This window comes from Oreochromis niloticus, linkage group LG1 (genome assembly GCF_001858045.2).
Source record: "Oreochromis niloticus isolate F11D_XX linkage group LG1, O_niloticus_UMD_NMBU, whole genome shotgun sequence".
In the NCBI taxonomy this organism is placed as follows: Eukaryota; Metazoa; Chordata; class Actinopteri; order Cichliformes; family Cichlidae; genus Oreochromis; species Oreochromis niloticus.
In genome coordinates this window covers 19,881,583-19,908,466 of record NC_031965.2, presented here as the reverse complement: position 1 = coordinate 19,908,466, position 26,884 = coordinate 19,881,583, and the positions used below count along the sequence as shown (strand labels likewise).

At 42.2% G+C, this 26,884-nt stretch overlaps 1 protein-coding gene across 1 annotated transcript in view; it reads right to left on the bottom strand.

Annotated features, from left to right (window-relative positions):
- rras2 (RAS related 2) overlaps positions 1-25,110 on the bottom strand; it is a 28,523-nt gene extending 3,413 nt beyond the window's left edge. The window contains exons 1-4 of the mRNA XM_003442292.5: positions 24,548-25,110; positions 3,367-3,454; positions 3,060-3,162; positions 1,398-1,506 (exon numbers count right to left, since the gene is read on the bottom strand). Coding sequence (XP_003442340.1) covers positions 1,398-1,506; positions 3,060-3,162; positions 3,367-3,454; positions 24,548-24,649 — 402 coding nt within the window. The 5' untranslated portion in view covers positions 24,650-25,110. The remainder of the gene's footprint in view (positions 1-1,397; positions 1,507-3,059; positions 3,163-3,366; positions 3,455-24,547) is intronic.
- Positions 25,111-26,884: the final 1,774 nt, after the last annotated feature.

Here is a 26,884-nt window from a genome sequence, read left to right as displayed (position 1 = left end):
AGTATAGTGTGCAACATTGACCAGTTCCTTTTGCTGCTCTAACTATATTAATCAAAGTTGCATTCACAGAGGACGTGGCTCCCTTTGGAGTCAAAAAGGAGTCTTAGGTCAGGGATCAAATTCCTATTGGATTGTTGGCTTCATGTTTAACATTGTCTATGGATCCACAGTTAAAAATTTCAGAATTGTCACAACCTTGTGACTCATTTCACTGAAGCCAGTTTCTACTCGTCTAAGAACAGTCAGTCTAAATTTTAATCCAATCGTGCTGTTAAATGTTAATAATCAGACAGACGGGGAAATAAATAAAGAAGAATCAAAGACAACATGACTCAGCGTACAATGCAAGCACCACAGGTTCAAACTACTGAACTGAAAGTGATCCTTCATAACACTAAATGGATCTGGTTACCTTTCACTTCAGAAACACATACGCAGCGTTCCCTTTTTTTTCTTGTTGCCATCTCTGAAATGTGTCCGATGGTTCAGAAAAAGTCCTCGGATCAGTGATTCTCCAAAGCCGTACAAACAGTATAATTTCACATTTTTTTTCCCAATTCCTGTGGAGATGGTTCCTATTCATTACTACCCGTCCACACAAAAATGAATAAATGTAATTACTATGTAGAATGCATCTGGGACACTGCTGAAATCTGCCATCTCCCTCTTTGCGCCACAGCTGCGCATATAATGTGGGACTGGAGAATAAAAAAGAAATACATTTCTGGATGAACTATATAGCAGCAAAGCATAGACGAGTTGGAAACATCTCTGTCAGGTCTGGTAGATGTTATTCACACGTGGGCAGATCAGTGTTAAAAAACAACAACAACTATTTACAGTACCACATACTTCTGGTTTAAGGATGTAAATTGCAGCTACCGTCTTTGAAATTTTGGCACGTGGAGCAGTTTCTCATCATTATACCTAATACTGGGCATTATAAGGACATTGGAAAATATAAATAGAAGGGACAGAAAAAAGCGGAAAATTAACATACATTTATGCTACCGCAGGCTTGTTACATTACGAAACTATGTCAGTGGATTCAACCTATTTATATCAATGAGCTAAATGCTCCTGCAATATTCTTTTTGACCATTAGGGGGCGGTGTGGATTTACCGAAGGGAGCGAGGCCTGACTGCACACCAGCGGCTGAAAATTCATCATTTCATCACACTCCTGTTTCCATCCATCCTCCCCTCGACACCACGCTTTCTGCAGCTTCTTTTATTCTTTCACTCACATCCTGTTGTATCTCAGCAGCTACGCTGCAGCTGCTGCGCTACCACTTTCAAGTATGCAAATGCAAAATCCTCCAGACTGGTTGGTATTATCTCTTCAGATGATCAAACCGGGTACATGTGAGCCAGTCAGTGCAATCTGTTGGACTTACTTGTCTCTGTAGTTCCAGATCTGCTTTGTTTCCTACAAGGATCATCGGGAATTCGTCTCTGTCTTTGACTCGGAGAATCTGTCTTTGGAATTTGTAGATTTCTTCAAAGCTGTAAATCACAGTATGTGGTGTTAGGTCGTGTTCCCTAAACAAACAGGTTGTGCAATATCTTGTCACGTATCGACAAATGCATTCATCTAAAAATGTACATGAGACAGACTTCAAAGCAAAAGGAATGTAGCTAAAAACGCCCACCATTACCGCACCCACGCGAACAGAACAGTCACCCAGAGATAAGGGTCATCGGCAGTGTGCATGAGACAGAAAGGCTGAAACATGTCAGAATATAAAAAATGTCAAATGCATTTAAGTGACAGGCTCTATTCACTTAAATGCATTTGACATGCTCTATTCTGCATGCTGACTTGACTGCTGACCCATTACAATAAAGATAGCATGTGAGGGCCAGTTTCAACCCAACAGAAAATCAAAATGTTAAAAAAAAATAAGTAAAAAAAAGGGAGGAGGTGGGGGGCCAGAATGCAACAGTGCACCCAGGGAGGCGTTCCAGCATCGGGCCCACAGACAGCTTGGTGAGCACATAGTAAATCTGGAAGGACTTCACTAATATAAATGGAGGAAGGAAAGGCTGTTTACAACATAAACATTGGGAGGGGGCTGTGGGGGCAAGGGGAATGCAGCTCCCTGCACTGCTGGGCAGGGACGCAGGCATGAAGACGATGAGTAGAAACACAGAGATTACAACACAAACTCTATAAAGTTTCCCATAAAACGGTATTTTATGTGGTGTAAGCTGCGACACATACTGAGAGACACAGAGACAAACTGATGCATCTGCATATTTTTTATTACTTTTTTGCTTCTATTCGATAGTATTAGTGAAGAGAGGAAGCCTAGATGCTGCTATATGGCATGAGTTAGGTTTTACTGAAACTAGTGGAGCCTGCCGTTTCTGAGATAATCTACATAAACACGAGGAACACCCTTTTTTTCTTTTTAGTTTCACTATTACAGTAGTCCGTCTTCTTTTTCAAAAGATGAATTTGCTTGGCGCTGGCTTAAAACTGATTTACGACACTTGTTTTTACCAAGGTGACCAAATCAGAACCAATTAGAAGGTGTGGACTAAAGTTTAAACTAAAGGTCCGTAACAATGTTACTTTGACTCAGAGTGCTATGCACTGGGGTTTAACGAGTTAAAGGACTCTTTGTGCCTCAGAGTGTTGTTAGTACATACATACGTGCATGTTTCCACTGTATACATGATGGAATTCAGCAGGGATTGCTACGGGATTCTTGTCAACTCCCTTAAGCGTCAACTTGTATAATGCTCTTCAAGCCCATGCGCTATTGTTTCAGTAGCACGCAGGCTTTAAATAGAAAGCTAAGGTGAAGTCAAGAGAACAGGATAGGGGGGTAAGTGCGAAGAACAAAAGAATATGACAACAAGAGCAACAACAAGGTCCGGAAGTAAGAGCAACAAGTGAGAGTATCGGTGCAAGATTTATGGTTTTACTTTAGAGTCAGAGATAGAGGAGGAGCAGCGCACAAGCGAATGTAACTGTAAACAGAAATGTGCAAAGCGTGTGTTTGTGGGTGTGTGCGTGTGTGTGTTTGCACATGACGAAAACTGTCACTTACCTTCCTCTGTCGGTGACTGAGAAGACGAGCAGGAAGCCCTCCCCTGTCCTCATGTATTGTTCTCTCATGGCTCCAAACTCTTCCTGTCCAGCCGTGTCGAGGACTAGAGAGCATGAACATGTGCGTTGACAAAAAAACACGTACACACACACACAGACGCACACGCACACACAGGGTAGCTCACAGCAAAATAAACTTCTGAAATCAGTTCCTCAAGTGCAATAGACTTCAGGACAAAGGAGCTACGTGTGCGTCTTTGTACTTGCGTATTTGCACTGGTCGTGTTTATTCAGCAAAGTGCACTTACTGTCGAGCCTGGCCGGCCTTTCGTCGATCACACACTGCTTGGTATAAGAGTCTTCAATTGTCGGGTCATAGTCAGTGACAAAGTACGACTGTAGGAGGAAAAGAAAAGGACAGTAAAGGTGGTTAATATTTTCTTTCTGCCTACTTCTTGTAGCAAATTAAATAATGAATTTGTGAATGCATCCGAGGCCTGGAACTACGTCGGGTTAGACACGTCTACAGTGAATTTACTTTGTTTTTCCATCTTTCCAGAATTCACATTAAAAACAAACATAAAAAGAAATTAAGTAACTTTATAATAAAATGTTTTTTGTGTATGTCTTTACACAAAAATGTGTTTATATTTCAACTCCATTCATAAAGCATGTCCACAGCACATTTAAAAATATCAAGTCTGAGATAACTGTTTACCCTTTTTTTCTTTCCACTGTGCTTAAACGCTGCTGAAAAACGACTGTGTGCATTGATCAGGCGGCTTCAAAACAGCCCCTTCTGTTTGTCCTTTGTTTAAGGTTTAAACACACTACAGTCCCACTGACCTCTACCTTTACTAGCATGCTGCACGCAGGAGGTAAGCACACTGTGTGCAGACACCTGCACGAAAAAAAAAAAAAGCCACTTAGGCTCTGACAGCAGCCTGCTTTTCACGCTAATAACTCATTTACAAGATGTTTCCTCCGTTACTGCTGAAGGCTTTGATTCTTTCACTCCGAGGCCAAAATCTGGTCTCTTAGTAACCTCAGCTGGAAGGGTGGGGCCAGGGCGGTGTTGGAGGTGGGGTGAGGCGGGGGGGAGTCGTGCATTTTTTACATTTTTCCCATGTTTTGTTGTTCTCGCTCTCCTCGGGGACTAGTTAAGCGGTGACAGCTGAGGGGAGTGCTCGGGGAATGTCAAACCAACACCCTAAAACGCGGCGCGATCACGAGGACATAAAAATCCAGACAAGTTTCCCTGTCATTCTAACAATAGGCCAAATTAAACTTTTACAGTTGCAGTGGTGTTGTTTGTGCCTGAAACTGTATGTTATTTTATGACTCACACACAATCCCACTTATTTTGGGGTTAGCTGGCAGCTGAGGAGACAGAGAGCTTTATGTGCTGTCAGTAGCACATCTCTGAGTAATACGGAGGCGGTTAACGCAACGTAATTTTGATTTGAGAGGGACTGAAACATTTTAGTCGATAAATATTAAGTGATGGTGGCACTGAAACTGCAAAAGCACGTCACCACCTAAAGCTACGAGAGGCTCATATATGACTAAATGCTATCAAAACTCTTTTTAGCCTGTTGGATCATTTCTGCAGCTCCATCGTGGATGATCCATGAATACTCTATCTTGGGATGCTCAAATATATTCATGGGATCAAAATGTTTATGCCTTTAAGTCTCTGGTTGATGCTGCATAATAATCAGATTTCTTTCAAACATCCATCAGCACGTGCCCTCTATAAAGCCTTTCTTAGTCCTCAGTCAAGCTCTGTTTCAATTATAGGGTATTTTTGTGTCTCTTGCAGCTTTTGCACATGCAGGTAATTTCTCCATCGCACGCTCCTGTCGTTGTGTAGCGTGGAAGCAAGACTGGCCTGTGTCACATCCGTTCACCGCTGTTCAATAATTCATCAGTATTACTGTGCAACCTAGAACTCGCTGCACACTGCAAACCTGCACTGACAGTGTGCCTTCAGACGACGAGACAGACAGAAAGCGAGAGAGAGAGAGAGAGAGAGAGAGAGGGAGGGAGGGAGAGGAAGGGAGAGGAAGGGGGATAAAAAAAAACCCCCCAACAACAACAAAAAATGCTGCTTATGTTTCTTGTCCCTGCCCACCACCACCTCTAGCACTCTCCCAGCTGTAGCTTCAGCATGTGACCTCGGCCTCACGTCAACCTCTTATTCCTATTCTGTCAACCTCGGGCTGCGATGAGCATCGCTCTGCCCTGGCTGCTCCTCCCTCCTCCCTCCTCCCTCCTCCGCGTGAGCAGGCGATGGAGATGCTGCACTCCGCTCTGGCCGATTGTCTCATTGCCATTTCCCGTGATAGATGAGGCTGTTTTGCAATGCCAGCAGCACCAGAGCCAGCACTAACAGGGCTGTAGCCCAGCCTGGCTGGCTTTCAGCTGGGCCACAGCGAAGCGATGGGCTAGGTGAGAAAGTGCAACATGACAGGAGGGCTACCAATAACTATATGACATGAGCCAGCATGAATCATGGGTAGTAATATGGCCTATAAATCCTCATGCTAGTCCACAACTTCATCAGATGAAACAGGCGCCTTATAACGAAATGAATCTGCTGCATGTCGAGTACGAGAACAGCCGCACGTTTTGGGAAACAGTAGCTCCCAGAAGCTCACCACGCACCACAAAGGTAGTATCCTTAAGGTGCTGACCGCCTCTCAGCTCTCTTTTACTTTTGTTTTTTAGCTATTGAATTGTATTTCATCTAAAAATGTCAAACCTGCAGCTATGAGCACAACACACACTTAAAGTAACTGATAAGCAAAATACTTTCTCAAGAAGGTAGGCAGATTATGAATTGACTAGACAGAAATGAAAAGACTAGACGGATTCAGATGAGGTCAAAAGCTTTGACATTAAAGATTTTCTGCAGCAACATTGCAAACCTGAGATAAAAAACAGTATACCAGCTTATGTAATAAATCTTTAATAAACCAGAGCAGGAAGTGTGTGTTTGCAAGATATACATTAGGGAAAATAAGGCTGCTGGAGGTGGGCTACAAGACTATCGACAAGAAACTTGGTGAGAAGGTGACAACTGTTGCTGTGATTATTCAGAACTGGAAGAAATATAAAAAATTCCATCAACTGATTTTGCCTCGTGGGGGGAGGATGATCATGAGAAAGGTGGTGGATCAGCCCATAACTGATACACGTGAGGAAGTGGTAATGCTCTGAAAGCAGCTGGAACCACAATCCCAAAGAACACCATTCGTAATACACTACAGCGCAACGGATTGAAATCTTTCAGCACCAGCAGGATCCACCTGCTATAGAAGACAGACCTTGCGGGTCCGACTTTAGTTTGCTAGTGACCCAAAGAACACCATCCCAAAGTCAAGCACAGACGTGGAAACATTATGTTTTGAGCTGTTTTCTTTCTTTTGCTAAAGATACAGGACGACTGCAGAGCACTGAGGGGCCAATGTACGAGGCCATGCCGTGTAAAATCTCCCTCCCTCAGTCAGAACACTGAAGATGGATCATCACTGAGTCTTCCAGTATGACAATAACCCAAACCATACTGCCAAGGCAAAAAAGCAGTGGCTAAAGAATAAGCACATCAGGGTTCATGGAGTAGCCTAAACAGTCTTCAAAGATCTCAGTCTTATAGACAATTTGTGGAAGGAGCTGAAGCTTCGAACTGAGAAGCAACAGCCAAGAAACCTCAAGGATTTAGAGAGTTTGTGTAAAGAGGAGTGGGCCAAAATCCCCCCTGAGATGGGAATTAAATACTTATTTAACTCAATAACATGCAACAAATGTCTTTTGGGGTTTTTTTTTCTTTAGGATTTTTGGTTGATATTCTGTCTCTCCCCACTAAAATGATATAAAACTTAAAGACTGCTCATTTCTTGGTAATTGAGTAAACTAACAAATTCAGCAGAAGAACAAATAATTATTTCTCGCATTATTAGCATCATGGTTTGGTTTCACCTCCACTCAGCAGCAGGACAAAATTAAGGTTTATTTGACACAAACTATCAAATAAAGGTGCTAAAGCTTGACAATATGAAAGAAAACCAGCACAACAGTAGGCACACAACAACACACTGTATGACGAAAAAACAAATCCAGTCTGGTTTAGCTGTCGGTGGTAAGGTGGGTCAAGCCACACTCAGCCCTGGTCAGCTCCACAGGAAGGAAACTCCACCTCTGCAGCACGGAGCTGGCCCGGTCGAGCCTTCGAGTGGTGGTGATGTCACAGATGACATGTTACCCTACCCCACCTTTCCAGCAAAGTCTGATCCTGTGGCTCAGTCCTCCTCCAGCATTCTAGCTCTACATCCCAGCCACACACACACACACACACACAAAGCACATGTACGCTCACACCAGGAAAACATTAAAGGCCACGAGTAGAGGCCCGGTTGATGAGGCTCAGCAGCAGTGCAGCTTTGTGTGCTGAGGCCGTTCTATATCTAGATGATTGTGAAACAAAGGCAGATTGTTGTTTTCTGGGCTGAAACTAAGGAGCTGTCATATAAAGGAGAAAGTCAAGGAAAGGGTTAAAAAAATTTCTGATTTCTGATCTGCTTATTTTATGATCAATTTCTTTTGCTTGGGTGTCGGTGATGAATGGTTTTCAATGTTCTTAAAATGCATTTTTCTACCATTTCATATTTAATTTTTCAAAACAATACATAATGTATAAAAAATGTTCAAACAAAACGTGAATAAGAGAAAAAACAGATTCTTAAAATGAAGAGGTTTTTTGTTGTTGTTGTTTTTTGCATAAATGACAAAAAAGAGAGAAAAAGAATCCAAATCTTTGCCCAAATTCCTGTAGATTAATTATCCTTTCAGAAATCCAAGAAATGCAAAAAACAGAAAAACATGATGCACTGATTCATTTAGAGGCACATCTTTTTTCCCCCCTTTGCTACACCAGCCACACAAAAAAAAGAGCGCTAATTCAACGTGTAGGTGCTTTGTCGTCTAAGCCACTTCATTGCTCAACATAGGAATAAAACACCAAAGCACCTGGTGAAGTTTGTGCTTCGTAACAAGTGAAGAAATAAAGCAATTAATCCCGACTGTTACGACTGCTGGCTGCCAGCATCGAGCGACGCAAGAATGGGTGATATGTGTAGGCGTGTAATCAGCATAGTGCTTGCATTATGCACCCACTTCCTCCCCACACAAACAGCTATGCTAACACTAAATATAGACCCTTTTCCATCTCAGTCAGTTATCCTGCTTGTTTGGTTGTTTGGTTAGAGACACCGATTTGACTGTTAACCGATATACCATCATTATCTACGCGGAACATAAAACCACTGATTCAGCAGCTGCACAGATGAAACTGAGATTTTTTTTTTTACTACATAATAAAAAACTTCATTAAAAAAAACAAAGACAAAAAAACACCCACCCAATGTAGGTTACACGGTGCACCCGCTCACAAGACTGTCATAATGAGAGGGAACGCTGAGTTAAAACAAATAGTCATCAACACAGTTGGGAGTTAATTACCTTCTGCATATGGCTTAATGCCCAATGAGAATTCCCAGACCTCAGCTTCGAGAATCATCAGCCGTAGATATTCTTTAATTAAAGAAAAAAAATGTAGATTGAATACCATTAAATCTTGTTATTCTAGTCAGCATATGCAGATTTACACTATTCCCCAAACTGCTCATTCCCCGCTCCAGCACACCGCAAGCCTACCACAAAATGTTCCCTTACTAAACATTTTACAATTTACAAGAAAACTATCTCTTGCGATATGTCTGGAATTGCGACCTCGCATGTAACAAACTGTTTATATCTTGAGCACGCGATTCTGTATTTTCTCCATCAACCGTAGCTGGTTTTGAGTTTTTAATGCTCACCAGATCATCACCCAAACGCCTGTTTTGTGCTCAATGGACGAAAAAGTAAAAAAAAAAGAAAGAAAGAAAAGAAACGAAAAATAGCTCTGCACGAAGAGGTGGGCGTGAAAATGAGCTGCTCGTGGTTTTTGTGCATTTTGCAGAATGAGATGAAGGTGAGCAGCAAACCTCAGGACTTGTGCAAATCCAATTGAGCAAGCTTTGTCGATTCAGAGCATTTGTGACCACAATTTGAGTGAATGAAAACAGTTCTTATTCACACTGCAGGACTTTTGCCAAATGTATCAAAAGTGCTTGGCCCAGAATAGCTATATGGCACGGTCAAGGGAAAGCTATCGCTCTCTTTACAGTGAGTGTTCAGCTTACTTCACAAAACTGACCCATGCTCTTTGTTTTGCTGACAGAGCAAGCACAAACTGCTAGATGGACTGAGATATCAGCAGCGAGGAGGAGAACAGGAGTGACCGCTACATGAAGCGGGGGCGTGCCCCCCCAGCTGACAGGTGAGACATGCCATTTGTAAGACTTGTTCGGTGGGCCGGAGCCAAGTTCAGCAATTTTGATTAAGAACACAAACCCCACGCCAGACAGACTGGAGCCTGCCAAGTTACAGTCTGAGTCAGAATGTGTAGATCCGTTTCTGACAGCACATCATAGCCAGACATGGTAAATTCATACACTGCACATGCTAATGAATGCTTCAAAAAGGCAAAACAGCATAAATATTGGGGGACTCAATCTGAAGGTAAGCAAATACTCATAAAACTTTCTGTCTTGAACATCATCTCACTCTACTGGAATCTGTGTCTCGATCAAGCAAGTCTCGATTACCTCAGCACCACACATCAAACCGGCAGGGCAACACTGCCGTCTAAGGAAAGAGAAATTTGACTGTGGGCATCACTTCCTGTCCGAAAAACCGTACAGGTTTAACCTTTTGTGGACCCTCCGGGGTTGCAAGCAGCTGTCTGCAATCAAATAGCCGCCATCAGTGTTTAATGTTAAACAGATGGAAATGAAGACCAATTCCTCTGCAATCTCAGCCCTGCCTGTCCCCCTCCATTATCGCCTTTCTTTTCGTGGTTCACAAAGTTTCACACAAGTGATACAAGAATTGCCGCGAGGAGCATTGTTCTGTCGAGTACCTGGGAGCGCCTGAAAATAGGGTGGGAGGTGGGGGGGCGTTCAGAGCGAACGAAGAGGTTTGAGGGGGAGTAAGACTGTAAGCTACATGGAGAGGGAGAGCGAGAGAAAAAAAGAGGGGGAGGGAAAGGCATTAACTTCCTGTGGAAACACCCACTTTTCCCATGAGCTCATACAAACCAGAAAGGTCACTTATTCAATACCTAATACACATGGAGAGAAAGAAAGCACACAATGTGTCCACTGGCTTAAAGGGCCACGGGGGAGCATTCTGTTATAGCTGGGAAAGCTTTAAGACCGTAAACAATGCTGCAGAGAAATACTCAAAAATTTAAAAAAACAAAAGACCCAGTGCTGGTCATTTCCAAAAAGCCCTACACCCCTGCTATAAAGTAAGCCAAATAAGCATCCATAGTAATGTAACTTTCATTGAATGTTTACAGTTGGAGATTGCGGTCTGGGTACAGGCGCCAAACGTTGGCATGATGCCGGATTAAATGAACCCCTGCACATCACTCCTACAAGCCCTCTTCCTCCTAATGCGCAGCAGATCAATAGCCTTTTTCCTTTAATCACTGCCTTGTCCTTAAATGCCAGCAGGCTAGTGAAACCCCACCCCAACAGGCAAACCCTCGGCATAACACACACATCTATCCAGCGCTGTGACCTTACTGGAAATTCAAATTCAATTTTATTTATTTTATTTATACAAATCACAACAAAAGTCGCCTCAAGGCGCCTTATATTGTAAGGTAGACCCTACAATAATACATACAGAGAAAACCCAACAATCATATGAGCCCCTATGAGCAAGCACTTTGGCGACAGTGGCAAGGAAAATCTCCCTTTTAACAGGAAGAAACCTCCAGCAGAACCAGGCTCAGGGAGGGGCGGCCATCTTTTTTTTCCCTATAGGCAACTGAAATGATGGCAAAAACGATAAAACGTAAGGTCAGAATTGTTTAAAATAAAGCACATAACATTGGTTTAGTCTTTAAGGTGGTTCTTTTATAATTAGACCAGAAGTATTCTAAGAGAGAAACATGACACAACATAGAAATTTACAGGTGACTCACACTACAGCTGTCTAATGGCAAAAGTGGTGACTGTCCTGACCCATGACCTTAAACAATCATCACTTGAGCTGGGAATGTTAGTAATGTTGTTGCACTGATGCATGACAGTTTTATATGGGTGGTGGCAGACTCATGCACTTATTATTTTAGTAAAGATGTAGGTGAGTGTATCTCTTGTTCTTCTTTTTTCAAATGGCAAACAAGTTCCTCTTTAACTTTTTCATGTACTGTAAAGTCTTTTATAGCCTTGGTTCTGCAGCCCTCCTATAATATTTGATTATTATTATTATTCCTATATTTTAGCGTGTATGTTCGCCTCAAGGCACTTTATATTTAAAGGTAAAGGCCCTACGATAATACAGGGAAAACCCCAACAGTTAGACGACCCCCTATCAGCAAGCACTTGACAAGAGTAGGAAGGGAAAACTCCCTTTTAACAGAAAGAAACTTCTGGCAGAAGCATTCATTTTGAACTATAATTTAATTATTTTATGAAAATGCCTTTATTAATTCCGTACTGTGATATTGAAGTCCCAACTTTCCCACAAAAGTACAATAGTAGTGTTGGAATGATCACTAGTCTGAAACTTCTTTAACGAGGTCAAAACAGTCCCTTGCAAATATTAACTCTACAACTTATATGTGCAACTTAATACCTATTATAATTTCCCATTGGCCACACACTCCACAGCAAAGATATCCACAAAGTCCTCAAAATTAAGGAGCACACAGAAAGTAAAATAAAACATAAAACACTGATTTTATTATCAGAGAACTAGTTGAAGTCACTACAAACCAACATTTTGGTTCGACCTCCTACATTTTCAATAAGTACAATTATTTTTACTTTGACATGTTCATTGATTTTTATGTAGGTTTCTTTCCCCGCTTGGGTTATTCGCACTGTTTGACTCCTTAACTAATTCTTGTTGTTATCGCCCAACAATGACTATTTTGATCCAAGTAGCCATTAATGAGGCATAAATGAACGCTACATTGATTTATTACAACTATTCCAGACGCATTGTTAGGATAAAACAAGTCACGTAGGCTATGCGAGCTGAATGGCCAGCCTGCGCTCATGGCTTCAGATATGGGGACAGCACCCATGCAGAGAATAAAGCACGGGATAAATGTCCCACCAAGTAGGCCAACTCCTGGTGCAGTCAACCCCCTGCTCTCCTCTAACCTCTCTGGCATTAAGACTTCAATCACTCTGCTAAATATCAATGCGCGCCGGACTGAACACTTTTGAACCTGCTCAAAGGCGCAGAATCAAAGCGGTGCCATTTAAAGGCCTTTTTTCTACCAGATCACTTGGCACAAAGACACCTACTTGCTCTATAGTGGCTACACAGCACACTGTTTCTTTATCTCAGTTTCATAAGCCAATTCTCTTGAATCATAAGCAGACGCGTGTGTTGTTCAGAGACGTTCTAGGTGATCGTGCGATCTCACTAATGTTCCTTCTCCCTCTGCATTAAGCCAACCCTAAACCCTAAAGTCATTGATGGGTTTATCGACGCCGGTTTTCTCTTTTCGGCTTTTTGCTGTTTTGCTGGAGGGAACAGAAAATAAAAGGCTCAACTGAAAAATAACTAAAAAAGACACAGTGAGCTCCTTTGACTGTTTTGGCATTTCTTCCTTAATGTGTTCTTCTGTGGAGGTTGGGGAAAAAACTAGACCCATGTGAGGTTGCCTCAAAACTTACAAACCAAATTGGAAAGATCTGATCATTTACAGGCGAAATAACAAAGGTGCTGACATAAATGTGCTTGACATCATGCATTAAATGACAAAAGACTTTTTTACATTTTAAAATAAAACTAAACAGTAATCACATGACAGTAATGAAGGTTATGATCTATTTAGGCACAGACCCTCCTAGTTAGGTACACGCGAGTTATGTAATGATACACTGGGTGTGAGCCTTGCTGGTTACCCGACATGTAATACAGCTCCATGTTTACATATGCTCTTGCTTCACTCTGGGCTTTATTCAATTCTTCCTCCTCTGCTTCTGTTTGCGCAGAAGTAGCGCTGCACGCGTGCTCATCGACAAAGCGGCACTGTGACAACTCAGCGAGAGGACACCAGCTACCGCAGTGGCTACGAGGACAGAGAAACTACTGTGTGACTTTCAGAAACCCCACACAAAGTCATTCAGTGGAGTGTGTCTCACAGTCTATGGTTCTCAGGAAAACCGTATGACTGACCAAATAATGGTAACGCTGATCAGCGATGTAAAATACACAGGCCGTAGTTTTATTTATAACTAAATGGTTATAGCTGACACACGATGCTACAATAAACAATTGTCTCTTATTATCTGCTTTAAAACGAGGCAGATACCTCTAAAACCCTTAACTGTACTGCATCTGAGTGTGTGTGTGTGTTATCATCTTCTCCCTTTTCTCCCTACTGGCACAAGCGCTGAGTGTGTATTTCTGCACTGGTGTGCTCTACTGCAGACCATAATTCCTAGCATGGGGTGATATGTCACAGGAAATGGGTCCACTGACTGGCATCATGTCAGACGTCGCAGCATTAGTGCCGTGTGCTTTTAAACCAGCAGCCCTACATCACAGGCAGCAGGAAAGTTATTACTCCAACAGGCGCCTTCTTATAAATAAGTCCTAATGGATCTGCACTTCACCTTCACCCAGTTCCTCTCTGTTGATCTTCTCACCCTAACCACCGTGTCAGAATCAACAATTGTGTATCTGACAATAACTTTTTATTTTTATATATACTGTATATATATTTAGGTAAAAGGGGCCAAAATGTCAAGCAGTGTTACCACGACATATGCATGTTCGCTTATAACCATAACCACAGGGGCAGCACAGAAGTCACAGCATCACCATGCTATTAGAAAACTGTTTTATGAAGGCACAAGGATGAATTCTGCACCTTTTTAGTCATTTATGTTGGTAACTCCTCCCACAGTGATTTTTTTTTTGTTCAACCGACACTATATATTTGAAAGTGCCATCATTAAAATCGAAACGGCGGTTGTCTTTTTTGTGTGCAGGGGGCAGAGTGTCACATTCGTTAACTAAAGTCCGAAGGGGCTTGGCTGTGAGACGACAATGTTTTGGTTAGACATACTAAACACACTTTTTTTACACAGCTGTTGACTTTGTGCGCCCTGGTGTGTGCCAAATAAAAATTCGGGTTAGTCGACACCAACTGGTGCCCTGCACACGGTCGCATACAGTTGCTGTGTGTCAGATCAGCGCAGCAGTCACACAACAGCTGCGTCGCCGACCAAATTCAGATATTCCTGAGTGTATCTACGCGCATACCTGACGCTCTCTGATCGTCCACTTGCATTTTATCAGTGAGAGAAAGAACACGAGGCCCAATTGGCCATTGTCGCAGACACATTTGGACAGTGAGTAGTGCTATACCGTCACCTGTTGAGGGGTTGTCTCATTCCGTGCCTCACCTCCCCCTGATGGACAGCAGGTGCCCCACAGGCTTCTGGACACTGTCTGCTCGAGATGTGCCAAATGTCCACCAGCTGCCTGGCAGGCAGTTCAGAGCACGGCATCAGCGACAAGCACACGGACATAAAAAGAACCATTCAGAGCGCTCTGTTGACTAAGGTTCAGAAAAATGTCCCCCCACTTTTGGCAAACAACAAAAGACACTTCAATTAGCCGTGTAACTAGTCACGCCAATATTGAAATCAACACTGCTAACTATTTAAAAGTCAGCATAATCATCTGTAGCACCGTTAATAAATATAAGCCTATCATAAAAAAATACCTTTGAAATGCTAAATGTTAAAAGGTGTGGTGGAGTGGGATGCTAAAATAAGCAGCCTGTATGTTGGTTTCCCATAGCCAGAGCTGTTGTTATATGACTCTGAGATGTGAGACCTGATACTGTGAGTAGTTATTCTGAAACAGACAGATGTGTGAATACAGAACAATAGCCAAAAACAACACGGACGAACCCGCCGTCCTCTCTGTCTGTCTGACTATGTGAGGGGCTTTGACTAGAAAACAAGGGAGTATATTTCCATTTTTTTCCGCTATTAGAAGGACATCCAACAAAATATACATGGATAACTGCATGCTCTGTAGAAAATTTAGGTTTGGACCAAACTGAACTCAGAAAACTGCGATTTCTAGTTCCACATCGTATCCGTCACTTGTTGGCTTTATACAATTATATTACATTGCATGAAAAATAAGGAAAAATTCTGTTAACATCTTATGATATAAAGTTAAGAATGAATGTTGTCTTAATGATTTTCAGTCCTGTAGAAATAAAACCTGGAAAAGATGCAGCTTTTCAATCAATATGACAAATGCAAATGCAATTTTTAAAATGATAATGAATCATGGAAGTAAACAACTGAATACAGTTTGAAAATGAACAAAACTAGAATCACAGTGAGCAAAACTTAGACCCACGAGCCTTTTTGTCATCATTACAAACCTGACATAAGGCTGCAGGTAGGTTCTGTTTGCTCCGATCTCTCGGCGTTAAAACTGTAAGCGTTACAAAGGAAACGTAGCTTTGAGGTGAAATCTGAGACAATGTTCCGAGCGTTTACTCGCAAAGTCCACGGGGGTGGACATGGTTGCCAACATGCCAACATTAGCTGTTTTTAAATGACTGTCATTTATGGCACTGCTGATGATGTGTGAATGGCTTCACACGTCCTACGGTGCAGTGAAAATACTAATAACGAATTCTGCACGGAAAAGTTACTTTGTTCAGCCAAACTTTGTTCTGATTTCATATTTACATCCTGCATATTACGCTGACGTTTTTTCTAACTCCTACTTGTTATCAATATTAGTAATCATTAGTCAACAGTAATCATAGCTGTCACCTGCTTCGTTCTACCCTCCTTGACATTTTTGAACGTTATGCTGCATTTTCGGACTATTTGTCACTATATAGTGTAATTATCGCCATTCAAAACAGCAAATTATCCTATTTTTAACCATGAAATCAGCTTGCACTTGAAAGCTGGTTTGTCGTCCAGTACTTTTTAAATTCTTGAAGATATTCATAATTGATGTTGCCCTTACTGTAGTGGTGGAAATTCACAGCTTTAATACAACGCTATCATACTCTGCACTAGAGGTAACAGACTAGACATCAGGACAGTGGCGCAAACTCAAGTGTGTCTTTATGGTAAGAGACCAGTCAGCGACCCCCTGGCAACCTCCAACTGCTAGGGAAAATTATGAAGTCCACAACTGGTTGGCAACTGGTCACCTGTAGTTTGCATGGAAGCCAGCAATTTGTTTGGAAACATTTAGCAACTAACCCCTGAGCAGAAGTAAACCTTGGAAAAGTGTGACACAAATTGGAATGTTTGCCTTCAAAGTAAAAGCTTCAGCCAACACATTTCAAACAGCACAACTTTTACTTTAAAGTTGAACACTCTGTTTTCCACAGTTATGCCACCAGCAGATAAGTCACAAACTATGGAAAACCTTGGCAATCTGCTTGCAACAAAAGCAATTGCAAGGTGGTTTTTGGTCCAGCATCATAAATCCTTTTTTAGCCGGCCACTACCAGCAACCAACCAAAGTGGTCAGCAACTTTTCCCTACTGACCTGTGGTGACCAGGTGTCACTAATCGTTCTCCAAGTCTGTGTGACAGGGCAGTAACATCCTTGTGAGTAGGAAAAATTGGCAGTTGCTCAGCAATTGCATTCAGTTTTTCACATTCGGCAACCAGCTGCAAGTAGTTACAGCAGCAAACTGGTTTCCCAGAGGTCAGACGGGCAAAATGTTTCCAAACAATCATGGTTCCCCTTGGATTGACAGCAACCGTTATCAAACTTGCCAACAATTTGCAATGAGCCTGAGTCAGTCTGTGCTGATGAGTGAAACTTGTCTGCAATGCATCTCTTTGCAACTGGGGACTTGACTCAGCTGGTGGCAACCTGGTTGCATTCTATCTGTATCCCCATACCTAAATCAAGGTTGCTGGGTGCCTATGTCATTTTATAGTTAAACTGACATTCTTAAACCACTTCCAGTCAAGGAATTTCTGTTTCAAATTTATAAGGTTCTGGCTGGACTCTGAATGGAAGTAGTTACTTTTAATGTAACTTTCTTTGTACGCAGATGGCAACACATTTGCGACTTTTGCATTTTTATCCCAATCATTCACAGTTAGTTGCAGCTTCGTCCTTTCTTTCTCCCCTCAACCCGAATCTGTCGTGTCAGATGGCTGCCCCTCCCTGAACTTGTTTCTGCCAGAGGTTTCTTCCTAGTTTTTCCTTCCCACTGTCACCAAGTCCTTGCTCATAGGGTTTGTCAGATTGTTGGGGTTGCGTACGGTCACAATAATTTTGGTCATGCTGCAGTCTTCTACTGCTGTTTTTCCTAATGTGACCGTAACAGTAATTGCATGCTATTTTATGAATTACATTGTTGGAGTTTATGACTAATTCCCCCATAATTTCTCTTTTCCAATATCATTTTAAAAATCTTGTATGTATGTATGCATGTATAGCTCTTTTGTTAGTTTCTACATTAATGGGATTTATGTTTGGTTCTTGCTTGTTGCTGCTACAGAGAGACAGACATACTGAGAAAGACAGAAAGAAAAACTGTGTTATCTGATCTCAAATCTGTGTTTTTTGTGGAACATTTTAAATCACACCTTTGCCTCCAACTAAAAACTGTGTGCAAAACAGGTACTTCCAAATAGATACATGGAACCGCTTAATAAAGATTCGATCACTGACGCAACTCTTTTTCCCACGTCATCGGCAAAATCTTATATATTCTGTTGATTTCGTTTTACTGAGAGCTTCTGCAGCGCTTCTCATGCAGATTTACTCCATTACTCTCACATTCAAGGCAACAAATGACTCAGGGTGTGACTGATCTCGGTTAGGTAAGAGAATGCTAGCATTTTTCTTGAACTTGCATCATATGTGCGGCCCAGAGACAGAGTTCTTCTTTGACTGAGCAGTAATTCGATGTCACACAATCAACGAGAACAGAGAAGCACTTTATAACAAACACATACTATATACAGAAGAAGCACGCAGAATGAGGAAGCGCACTTTCCACTGAAGATAAGTGATGCCCATTGTTCGGGTATATCGATGTGTTGAACTGTGGGCATGGAACATGAGGACGTGGATTCCAGCCAGCATGTGTTAAAAAGATAAAGGACACAAAAACCTGAGCTAGAGAAAACTGAAATGGCTGTAAACTATGTGTGTGACCCATGTATGTAAATGTACTCCTGTTATTTTTATTGTAACTGACTACAGATCTTTCCTGACAATAAAACAAAAGTACAACATGTATAAGTGCAAAAATAGAGGTTACTGCTATTGTTTTGCACAATGCATTAATGACTTTGATGCCCATTTAATTTTTGCTGATTAACAGCGGTCTTCCTCCCTGGATAGTCATTAGGTTCTCATTAGCGTGGAGCAAAGGGGATGACCTACTAGTCTCTTGAGCTTTCCCAGATGGGTGGGAGTGTCTTTATGGATCCTGAACTTCTTCTCGTGTACATTCCTTTGGTGTGTTGCTAGGCATTTTGCCAGATACAGCTAAATTACCTCAGCAATGGGATTGCGTTCATCCCCTGCATTTAAAAAGTCTTACTTGAGGGCGCTTGATGTTGAAATACTCACAGCAGCCTACGACACAAAGACAAATTTGCAGCTTGACATATGCCGATCCAGCAGGTACTGACGTACAACAGTGCAGCACTGCAACAACAACTGATGTTTCTCTGTGTCAAAGAACCTCTGGCATTCATGTGTACAGATATGTTTTCTCTATACACTACAACTTGTGTTCTTGCAGCGCTACAAAGGCACAAACGACATGATTTGCTGAATTCATACTTGGCTGGTCACATAAAAAAAAAGCATTTATGAATTAACTGTATGCCTTACAGGTTGTATCTGGATAGAGTTTAATATTCACTGAATTGAGATACATTAAGACGTATAATTAAGTATGTAGACTTGCATATTATTTTCACATGAGTGAAGGAGAGCGGCAGTGCAGAATACAAATTGACCACTTATGATCAGCAAGGGGCAGTGGATGAAGTTACACTGGAAGAACCTGAGCACATCTGGCTATGTTGCCATATTAGAATTGCTCCACTGTCCTTAAAAAACATGAAATCTGCCATCTTTACAGAACGACCCCAAGCAAGTGGAAAGTGTTAATAGAGAATTTGAGTGGAAAAGTGATAAAGACTGAGAATAGCATAGAAGCAAAAGATTCAAATACAGCAGAGAAGGTGGAAAGGAAACCGTTGCTTTAAACCCAGCAGTTTAAATCTTACTGGAACTCATAAACATGAAACAGGTATTGATGTGAGTGTAGCACTGAGTGCTTATAGTAATCTGACTCTCAGTAAGCCACCAGAATGACAACTACCCACTATTAATTTTTTTTTTCTTTCCAGCGAGCTGTGATATAGAGTGCACACCGCCTGCTGTTTACACAACACAAATATTGTCTGTTTGATTGACGATTCATAGACAAACAGGCCGTGAAATTGCTCACAAAAACAGTAGGTCTATGGCAACTGTTTACAATTAAACTTCTGAGGGATAGTGCTGTGCGAAATTTGAAGTCCATAATTTTCTGATAAATTTTATTTTGCTAATATTTTTATACACATTTCGATTTTGCTTTAAAAATAAGAGGCATCCTCCGGAGGCTGGAGGAACAATTCCAGCTTGCAGTGACTAAACGGTTGCCCAGACCTCCTGCGTGTTGGACACTCATGATTACTTTTGATCGCAAGGAGACTGAACAGGTTGCAACATTCTTATGGCAGGTTTTAGTAATTCCTACCTCTAGATTTGCTAACCAAGCTAGCAAGTTATCACAGCCTTCTTGTATTAATATGTCCACTTCAGGCTCCGAAATGGAGACTCCAACGTCCAAAATGCCATCTCAAACCAGTGACATCAGATGACTCAATATTGAGTCTATGGTGAAAGTTACTGAGGGGCTTATTTGCTCTCGCTGAGGCTCTACTCTGTGAGAAGCCAAGGTGTGACCACTCAATAGTGTTAAACAAACAGTTATTCTCCTCACCTACCCCCACACACACATCTGCCACATCCTACACTTAAAACGAGTTTACTGTTATACTGGTCAGTTTTAGGAGAATGTTGTACTTTCCCTGTATAAAGTGCTTTTTTACTTTAATTAAGCACTCAAAGAACTTTTTACCACAAGCCAATGCAATCATGCACACATACAGCACTTTATTGCCTATAGATACTTCAATGACTAGACTGGAGGAACCGGGTATTGAACCGCTGATCTAACCATCTATTTTCCAATTGGTAGATGACCGGCTCTGCCTATGGAGCCATCCCAAAGTTCATCATCAAAACATAAAAGCAAAGCCGAGTGGAGTTTATTAGGCAAATTTCAAGCAGTCTATGAAAAAGCAGACAGAAATAACTACTCGTCTGGTGTCTGCAGGTGTCCGTGTCTGCATCTGAAAGCAAATATAATCCTCAGCTTGCACGAGACATAACGACAAGACATAAACTTCCTTATAAAAGAAAAAACACCAGTCAGAATATGCAGTGAATGGAGCTGTTTGCACTCATTGGTATGGTATTTGGCATATGACTAAGCCAGACAAAAAGCTACAAACCGCCCGTATTTAAAAATGGGCTGAGAGCATGCACTGTGTGGAAATACATAAAACAATCTCTCAAAACTAGACATCAAACGCACATTCACCAAAACATTGTTGCAAAGCCATTGCCCAGACACCTGTGGCTGTTTCTGAAACGGCACCCACCACATTTTTACTCAAACACTACTATTACAGCCATATCCTGCCTCCACATGCTCAACCAGGGCTGCTGCCCTTATAATCCAACCTTTCTGTTTTTTTCTACTGAGCTGCTACTTTTGGCAACATGTCCCCTGAAAGATTTCATATCTGACTAATCAAATCCATTTTAGAAGTTATGAGAGATGCAAGTAATGAGGCTGTGTATTAGAGAAACTGGGAGAACACATGTGCTTTAGCTGTAAATCCAGCTGAGGTCTACAAAAATCCTCAGCTAATCTGTCTGGACTTGATCAGTCAGGATGTTTCGCTCTCATTTATGAATCTCCATGGCCAGGGGCTGCCACCATGCTAATATTAGCAAGCATGTGAGAAAGCAACACCACGCTTCACCTCAACATCTCGAGAGCTGTCTCATGCTGGCGGCTTCTCTGGTAACCCAGAGTAAATTGAGAAGGGTTTCTAATATACCATGATTTCAGGGATTTTTTTAAAAAAAGGCACAGACGCAACCCACATGCAGTACTCACATGGCTAACGTGAGTCATCTTTTCCCTTACTTGGGATGCTTCCTGCCTCGCAGACGTCACATTAAACAACACGCAGTGCTCAACAACTTTTGTCAGATGACTCAATGTTATGTCATCCTAACGCTATTTCAACTTGAGTCGAATGCTTGGCATTAGGGTGGCCAGCAGCCAGGGACCTGCCACTCTTTGTTATTGCTAGCGACATCTTTCATGTTCTGACTCCCAAAAAAGTCCCAAAAAGTCTTTTATTTTAGCTGCTCAGGAACCTCAAGATCAACATTAGCTAACACACCTCAGGACTAGCAAGTGATTAAAATGTGCTCACGCAATATAGATAAAAAAAGCTGGCATCAGATGATCAGCCACATTGACGAAGTGCTTTTTAAAATGCCTACCGTGCTGGTGCTTTGTGGTCACCCACAGCCACCCCAACACAACAACGATAAACATTTCAGCACACAAGCAAAATTCTAAAATGTGATGCCACAAGAGGATGATCTAAATATATGAATCCAATGGAAGTAGATAACAAAATACCTTAAATATCTCATTTTTACTGGTTTATTAGAAGTAGATCTTCTAGTCAAAGTCTTAATCTGTGATGACCCTCAATCCTAAACATAACCCACCCCAATTTTCTGAAGAAATCCAAACTTTTTTTTTGTCCCCCAATTCCAAAGACTTGAGGGAACAATTGTTTTTTGAAACCGTAGAACAAAAAGTTCTGATAGTACAGGATGTGGGTCAGAGTTAGGGTTAGGGTTGGAGTTGTCACTGATGACGACTCTGACCTCAGAGGGTTACTGACAAGATAATAAATGACGTTAACCTGTTTCACCAGCAGCTGACGCTAAAGCTATGAGCAATATTTCATACCATAAAGGTGATTAAAAGCACATTAATGAGCAATGTAGGAAAAATCTATTAGTGGAAAAAGAGCGTTTGCTAAAGAGAAATCTAACCAAAGAAGGGTATTTGGGATATATTGAGACTTGAGACACTTGCAGTCACTTCATCGAGTATTTTATGTTTTTGGCAAAACACATAAAACTAAAATTAGTACTAGTCAAAGTGACAACTAACACACACACACACACACACGCACAGAATTCCAGTGATTCAGGAAGCAGGTCATGTTTTTCCATACAGAACTAGGAGGTCCTAAGAGCAGCAGTAGAGGGACTTCCTTTGCCAAAGGGCCAAATTCCACATGGTCCGTGACCATTAACCCATCCAGGCTGACTCAGACACCTCCGACCCCTCCACCACCACCACACACACACACACACACACACACACACACACCCTCAAACTCACAACACTCAGCATAGTTCTGAGTATCGCCTCGACTTCACAACCAGCTGTCAGGTCCACCCCAACACAGCACAGCAGGCGACTTCTAGAAACCTCTGAAGAGTTTGTCACTTCTCCACCTACTATTTCTATCACCATCACGGCACAAGACATGCAAGCCGGCAGTAAGAAAAACACACGAGCTAATTAACTGAGGGAGCTGCCGAGTACAAGATACATATAAAAGGGGACATCCAAGCAAAAACCTCAGTCAGCAGTCAGTTAGCTGATTTGAAAATGAGTCTGTGAGACCTTAGAGAAAGCTTTATTGCTAAATCCAGGTCCACCTCGTGCATGTATGAAGCACGTTTTAAATGATTATTACATATGACAAGCAAAACTACAAATGAGAAAAATTCACAATGACATTATCAGCGTTACTCCAGTGGTGTTACCATAACATCTCAAGTGTTTCCCCCCAGTTCAGGTCTATCTGATCCCTTCCTACTTGGTATGCAGTTAATGAGCTTTTTGAACCCTCATTAGGATACAACTCTCCCCCACCCACCCAACACACACTTGCTCACAAGCTTCACAACCCACCCCCCCAACTATTGTCTGTCAGTGTGGAGACACGCAGCTGCCTGCCTGTCTTGTCCCCTGCAATCCAGAGCAAGCACCAGTAACACAGTGACACCATGGTGGGCACACACACACACACACACACAAGGCAAAGGGCAAAGAATGTCATCTCTCTCATACAGTGTGTGTGTGTGTGTGTGTGTGTGTGTGTGTGTGTGTGTGTTTGGGCCCTCTCCTAAATGGCGATTATGAAAGCCTGGAAGGTCAGAGCAGTGTCTGCACTGTGCTGGAATGCAACCAGGCATTACAGGGAGGTAAACTGTTTACATGCCTTTTATATGTGACACCCAGCGAGCTTTCTTCAAGCAGGCTGCTGTAAAACTGATGAAGAGTGGTGGAAGCAACCTTTCATTTCTATAGATTATCTATATTAGTGCGCTTGCTTGCCTTTGGTTTCAGCTCGAAATGAGGTTAACCAGCAGACTTGGTGAGACTCTGCATCAGAGCACAAAAGTTAATCATCTCTCAATGGACATTTTGTGCAGCTGCTGCTTATTTTACAGTCACCCAACCTGAACGGATTTTCTCTGTCTAGTTCACATATTTCCAGTGAGATCTGGAGGATCCGTTTTGGTGGCACTTAAAAAGAACTCAAACGCACTTTTTCCTCTTGAGAGTGACACAGAGAGATACCACTGTACCAACTTTGTACAGCTTTTACATCCTTCTATTTGAAGTATTACATTGTGTGGCTTGGTGGGCCACTGCAACCCCTCTCAAAAAAAAAATCACAGGACTTTTAACAACTTAGCACGAACTCTAAATCCGCTGCTTTACTTTGCAGGGAAACTTAGGTAAAAGAAAATAGGACAACTCTTTAAGCTCCAAAGACCCACTTTCCTTTCTCTTATGACTAGCGGCTGTACAAACTGCAAAGTGGAAGTGGTCCTCTCGGAAATCGTCGCGTTAAAGTGACAGACGTTTAATTCTCCATATCTCGCACTAAAACCTCCCCATCCGTCCGACAGTCGCAGGCCTCGGCAAAGTAGTGAAGAAAAACAGACCCCGGTGTCCGTTTACGGACGGATACCCGTGTCCGGCCTCTCCCTCCTTGTTTGGCCGTGTTTTTTCGGGCGAGCGTGGAAATCAGAGCGAGGCTTACATTCGCTTCAACTGCAAGGTTTACCGCTACTGACCTGAATAAACTGGATAGTCAGGGCTGATTTCCCGACGCCACCTCCTCCGACCACAACCAGGCGATACTTCTCCTGCACCGAGCCGTCCTTCCAGCCTGCCATCGAGGACACCGCCGCCGCTGCCGCTGCCGAAACACCAGTGAAGCAGCAAACACCCACTTTTCCCCCTGTAAACTGAAGAGGCCCTCGTAGTTGGAGGCACCGGAACGCAGATACAGAGGCCAGCTACGTGCCGAAACAGTCTCGCCTGTGCAGCAGCCCCCTCTTTCTTTTTTATTTAGTTGTAGGGATGTAAACGAAGAGGGATCCCGATCGGAGCTACCACCGCCTGTCCATACGCCTGACCGCGTTTCGGGCTCGCCAACACTGCACCGTTCAAGATGCTGATCCGATAGTTAAGAGTAATCAGCCAGGCTAATACTGATGTCTGACGCTAGGGGCTGTTTCTAGAGGCAGTCTGCAAACTGCTTCAACACCCTCCTGCACACACACACACCGACGCAAGTAGACCTCAACCCACTCTGCAGCTCTACCCTGACACTAATATCATGCACCCTGCAGTCACATTCCTGTCCTCAAATGGCTCTGCGCTGTCTGCTCGCTGTAATTACAGCCAATTACGCAGTGATAACGCGCCCCGCGGCCGTCGTCGTCGCAACGTAAATATGGTTTAAACATGCTGGAAGTTACTAGTTTCTTCACTTTTCAGTACAATGAATAAAAAAAATAAAAATAGGTGACATTTCTTGATATGTTATCTACAATATTTCCACAGCTTAGTGGGATTTAAACATTTTGTTTGTGCTGTGCGCTACATCCAAGTTTAGATAGATTTAGTTAGAAAATAAACACTTATTTTAATATTCAATTATTTAAAAAAAAAAAAAAAAAAAAAAAACAACTTCCCAGCACAGTGGGGGAAAATAGGTTTTGTGGACAGATAGAGCAAAGGGAGGAAATGCAGTAAAAGTGATGTTTGCAGGAGTATTTCTGCACGCTGCACACACGCCTGCTGCTGCTCCGCAATTTACGATAAAATGCGCGTATCTGTGCACTTCATATGCGACGTCATAACTCATCACGCAGGTGGAAATTGAAAGTGGTGGACTGTGATTTGTGTGTTTGTTTTGTTTTTTTTTTTGTTTTGTCCCTTGTTGAAATTGACTCATACCAGTTACAATCTAAGTTACAACCTTTTATTTCATTGCGCAAAGGTCCCGACTTGTGTTGTCAGCACGTCACGTCGTGATAAATCCAATATTTAACTGCATTTAAAAAAACAAACAAAAACAAAACATAAAACACCACATGGCTTTGGGACCCATGGCGCCACCCGGTGTCCAAAAAGAGAAAACGCGGGGCGTCAAACTCCCTGGGAATGGTTTGTGATGTTCACATGGATGCTTCGTACGAGCAGTGAGTGCTGTCAAAGATTCAGTCGTACCCAAGTGATTTTAAAATACAACACAAAATATTATATCACCCAGAGGAATTGTGACAGTGATCCTTTGTTTAAGATGAGCACTTTGTGTCTACATATTAACGTGGCAAAGCAAGAAAATCACCCAAAAGCACAATGCCAAAGTCATGCCTTGTGTTAGAAAGTGTAGCTGTGATTCTCATAATAACTATGCCCGAACCAGACAGTCTGTGCAGTGCACACGGCAGTTGGAGTTGGCTGTTTATTTTCACAGTTGAAGGTCTGACCTCAAAGCCACCTTTCAGCCTTTATCTAAAACCCCTGGAGGGAGATTTTTACAGATACTGTAAATGTATGACTGGGGTGGTGACCCTTTAATCTGGCCTACTCCCAGAAATATCCCTTTACTCATAAATAATAAACTGGAGGGCGAGTGGAATATGGAGGCCTGTGCCAGCACTAATCTATCTCCATCTCATTATCACGCTGACAGTGAAACTTGCAGATGGCTCAGAGAGCTCAGTTCAAATCTTGGCAATATATTACCTGAGGTTAAAAGAATTTATGTTCTTGCCCAGGTTATGCATGTAGACGGACATTTTCAAGGTGATGTCTTCAGTTTGGAGGTACTGGCGGCACAAATTCCAATCAGTTACCCCACTGTGGGAGATATTACAGAAGGAATCTGAGGAATTCTAATTAGATCCCAGAGCTACGATCACAAGCTAGACACTCTCTTCACTTTGGGGCACAACGTCCTTTAGGTAATTGTAACAGCTTCTTCAAAGATAATTACTAAACATCTACTGCCATGCACATTAAGGCAGGTACAGCACAACCTTCCATACTTTCCAAAAGAAGGCATACAATCCAACTACATTTTTGGGTTACCGTCATGCTGGAGATGCTCCCAGCTG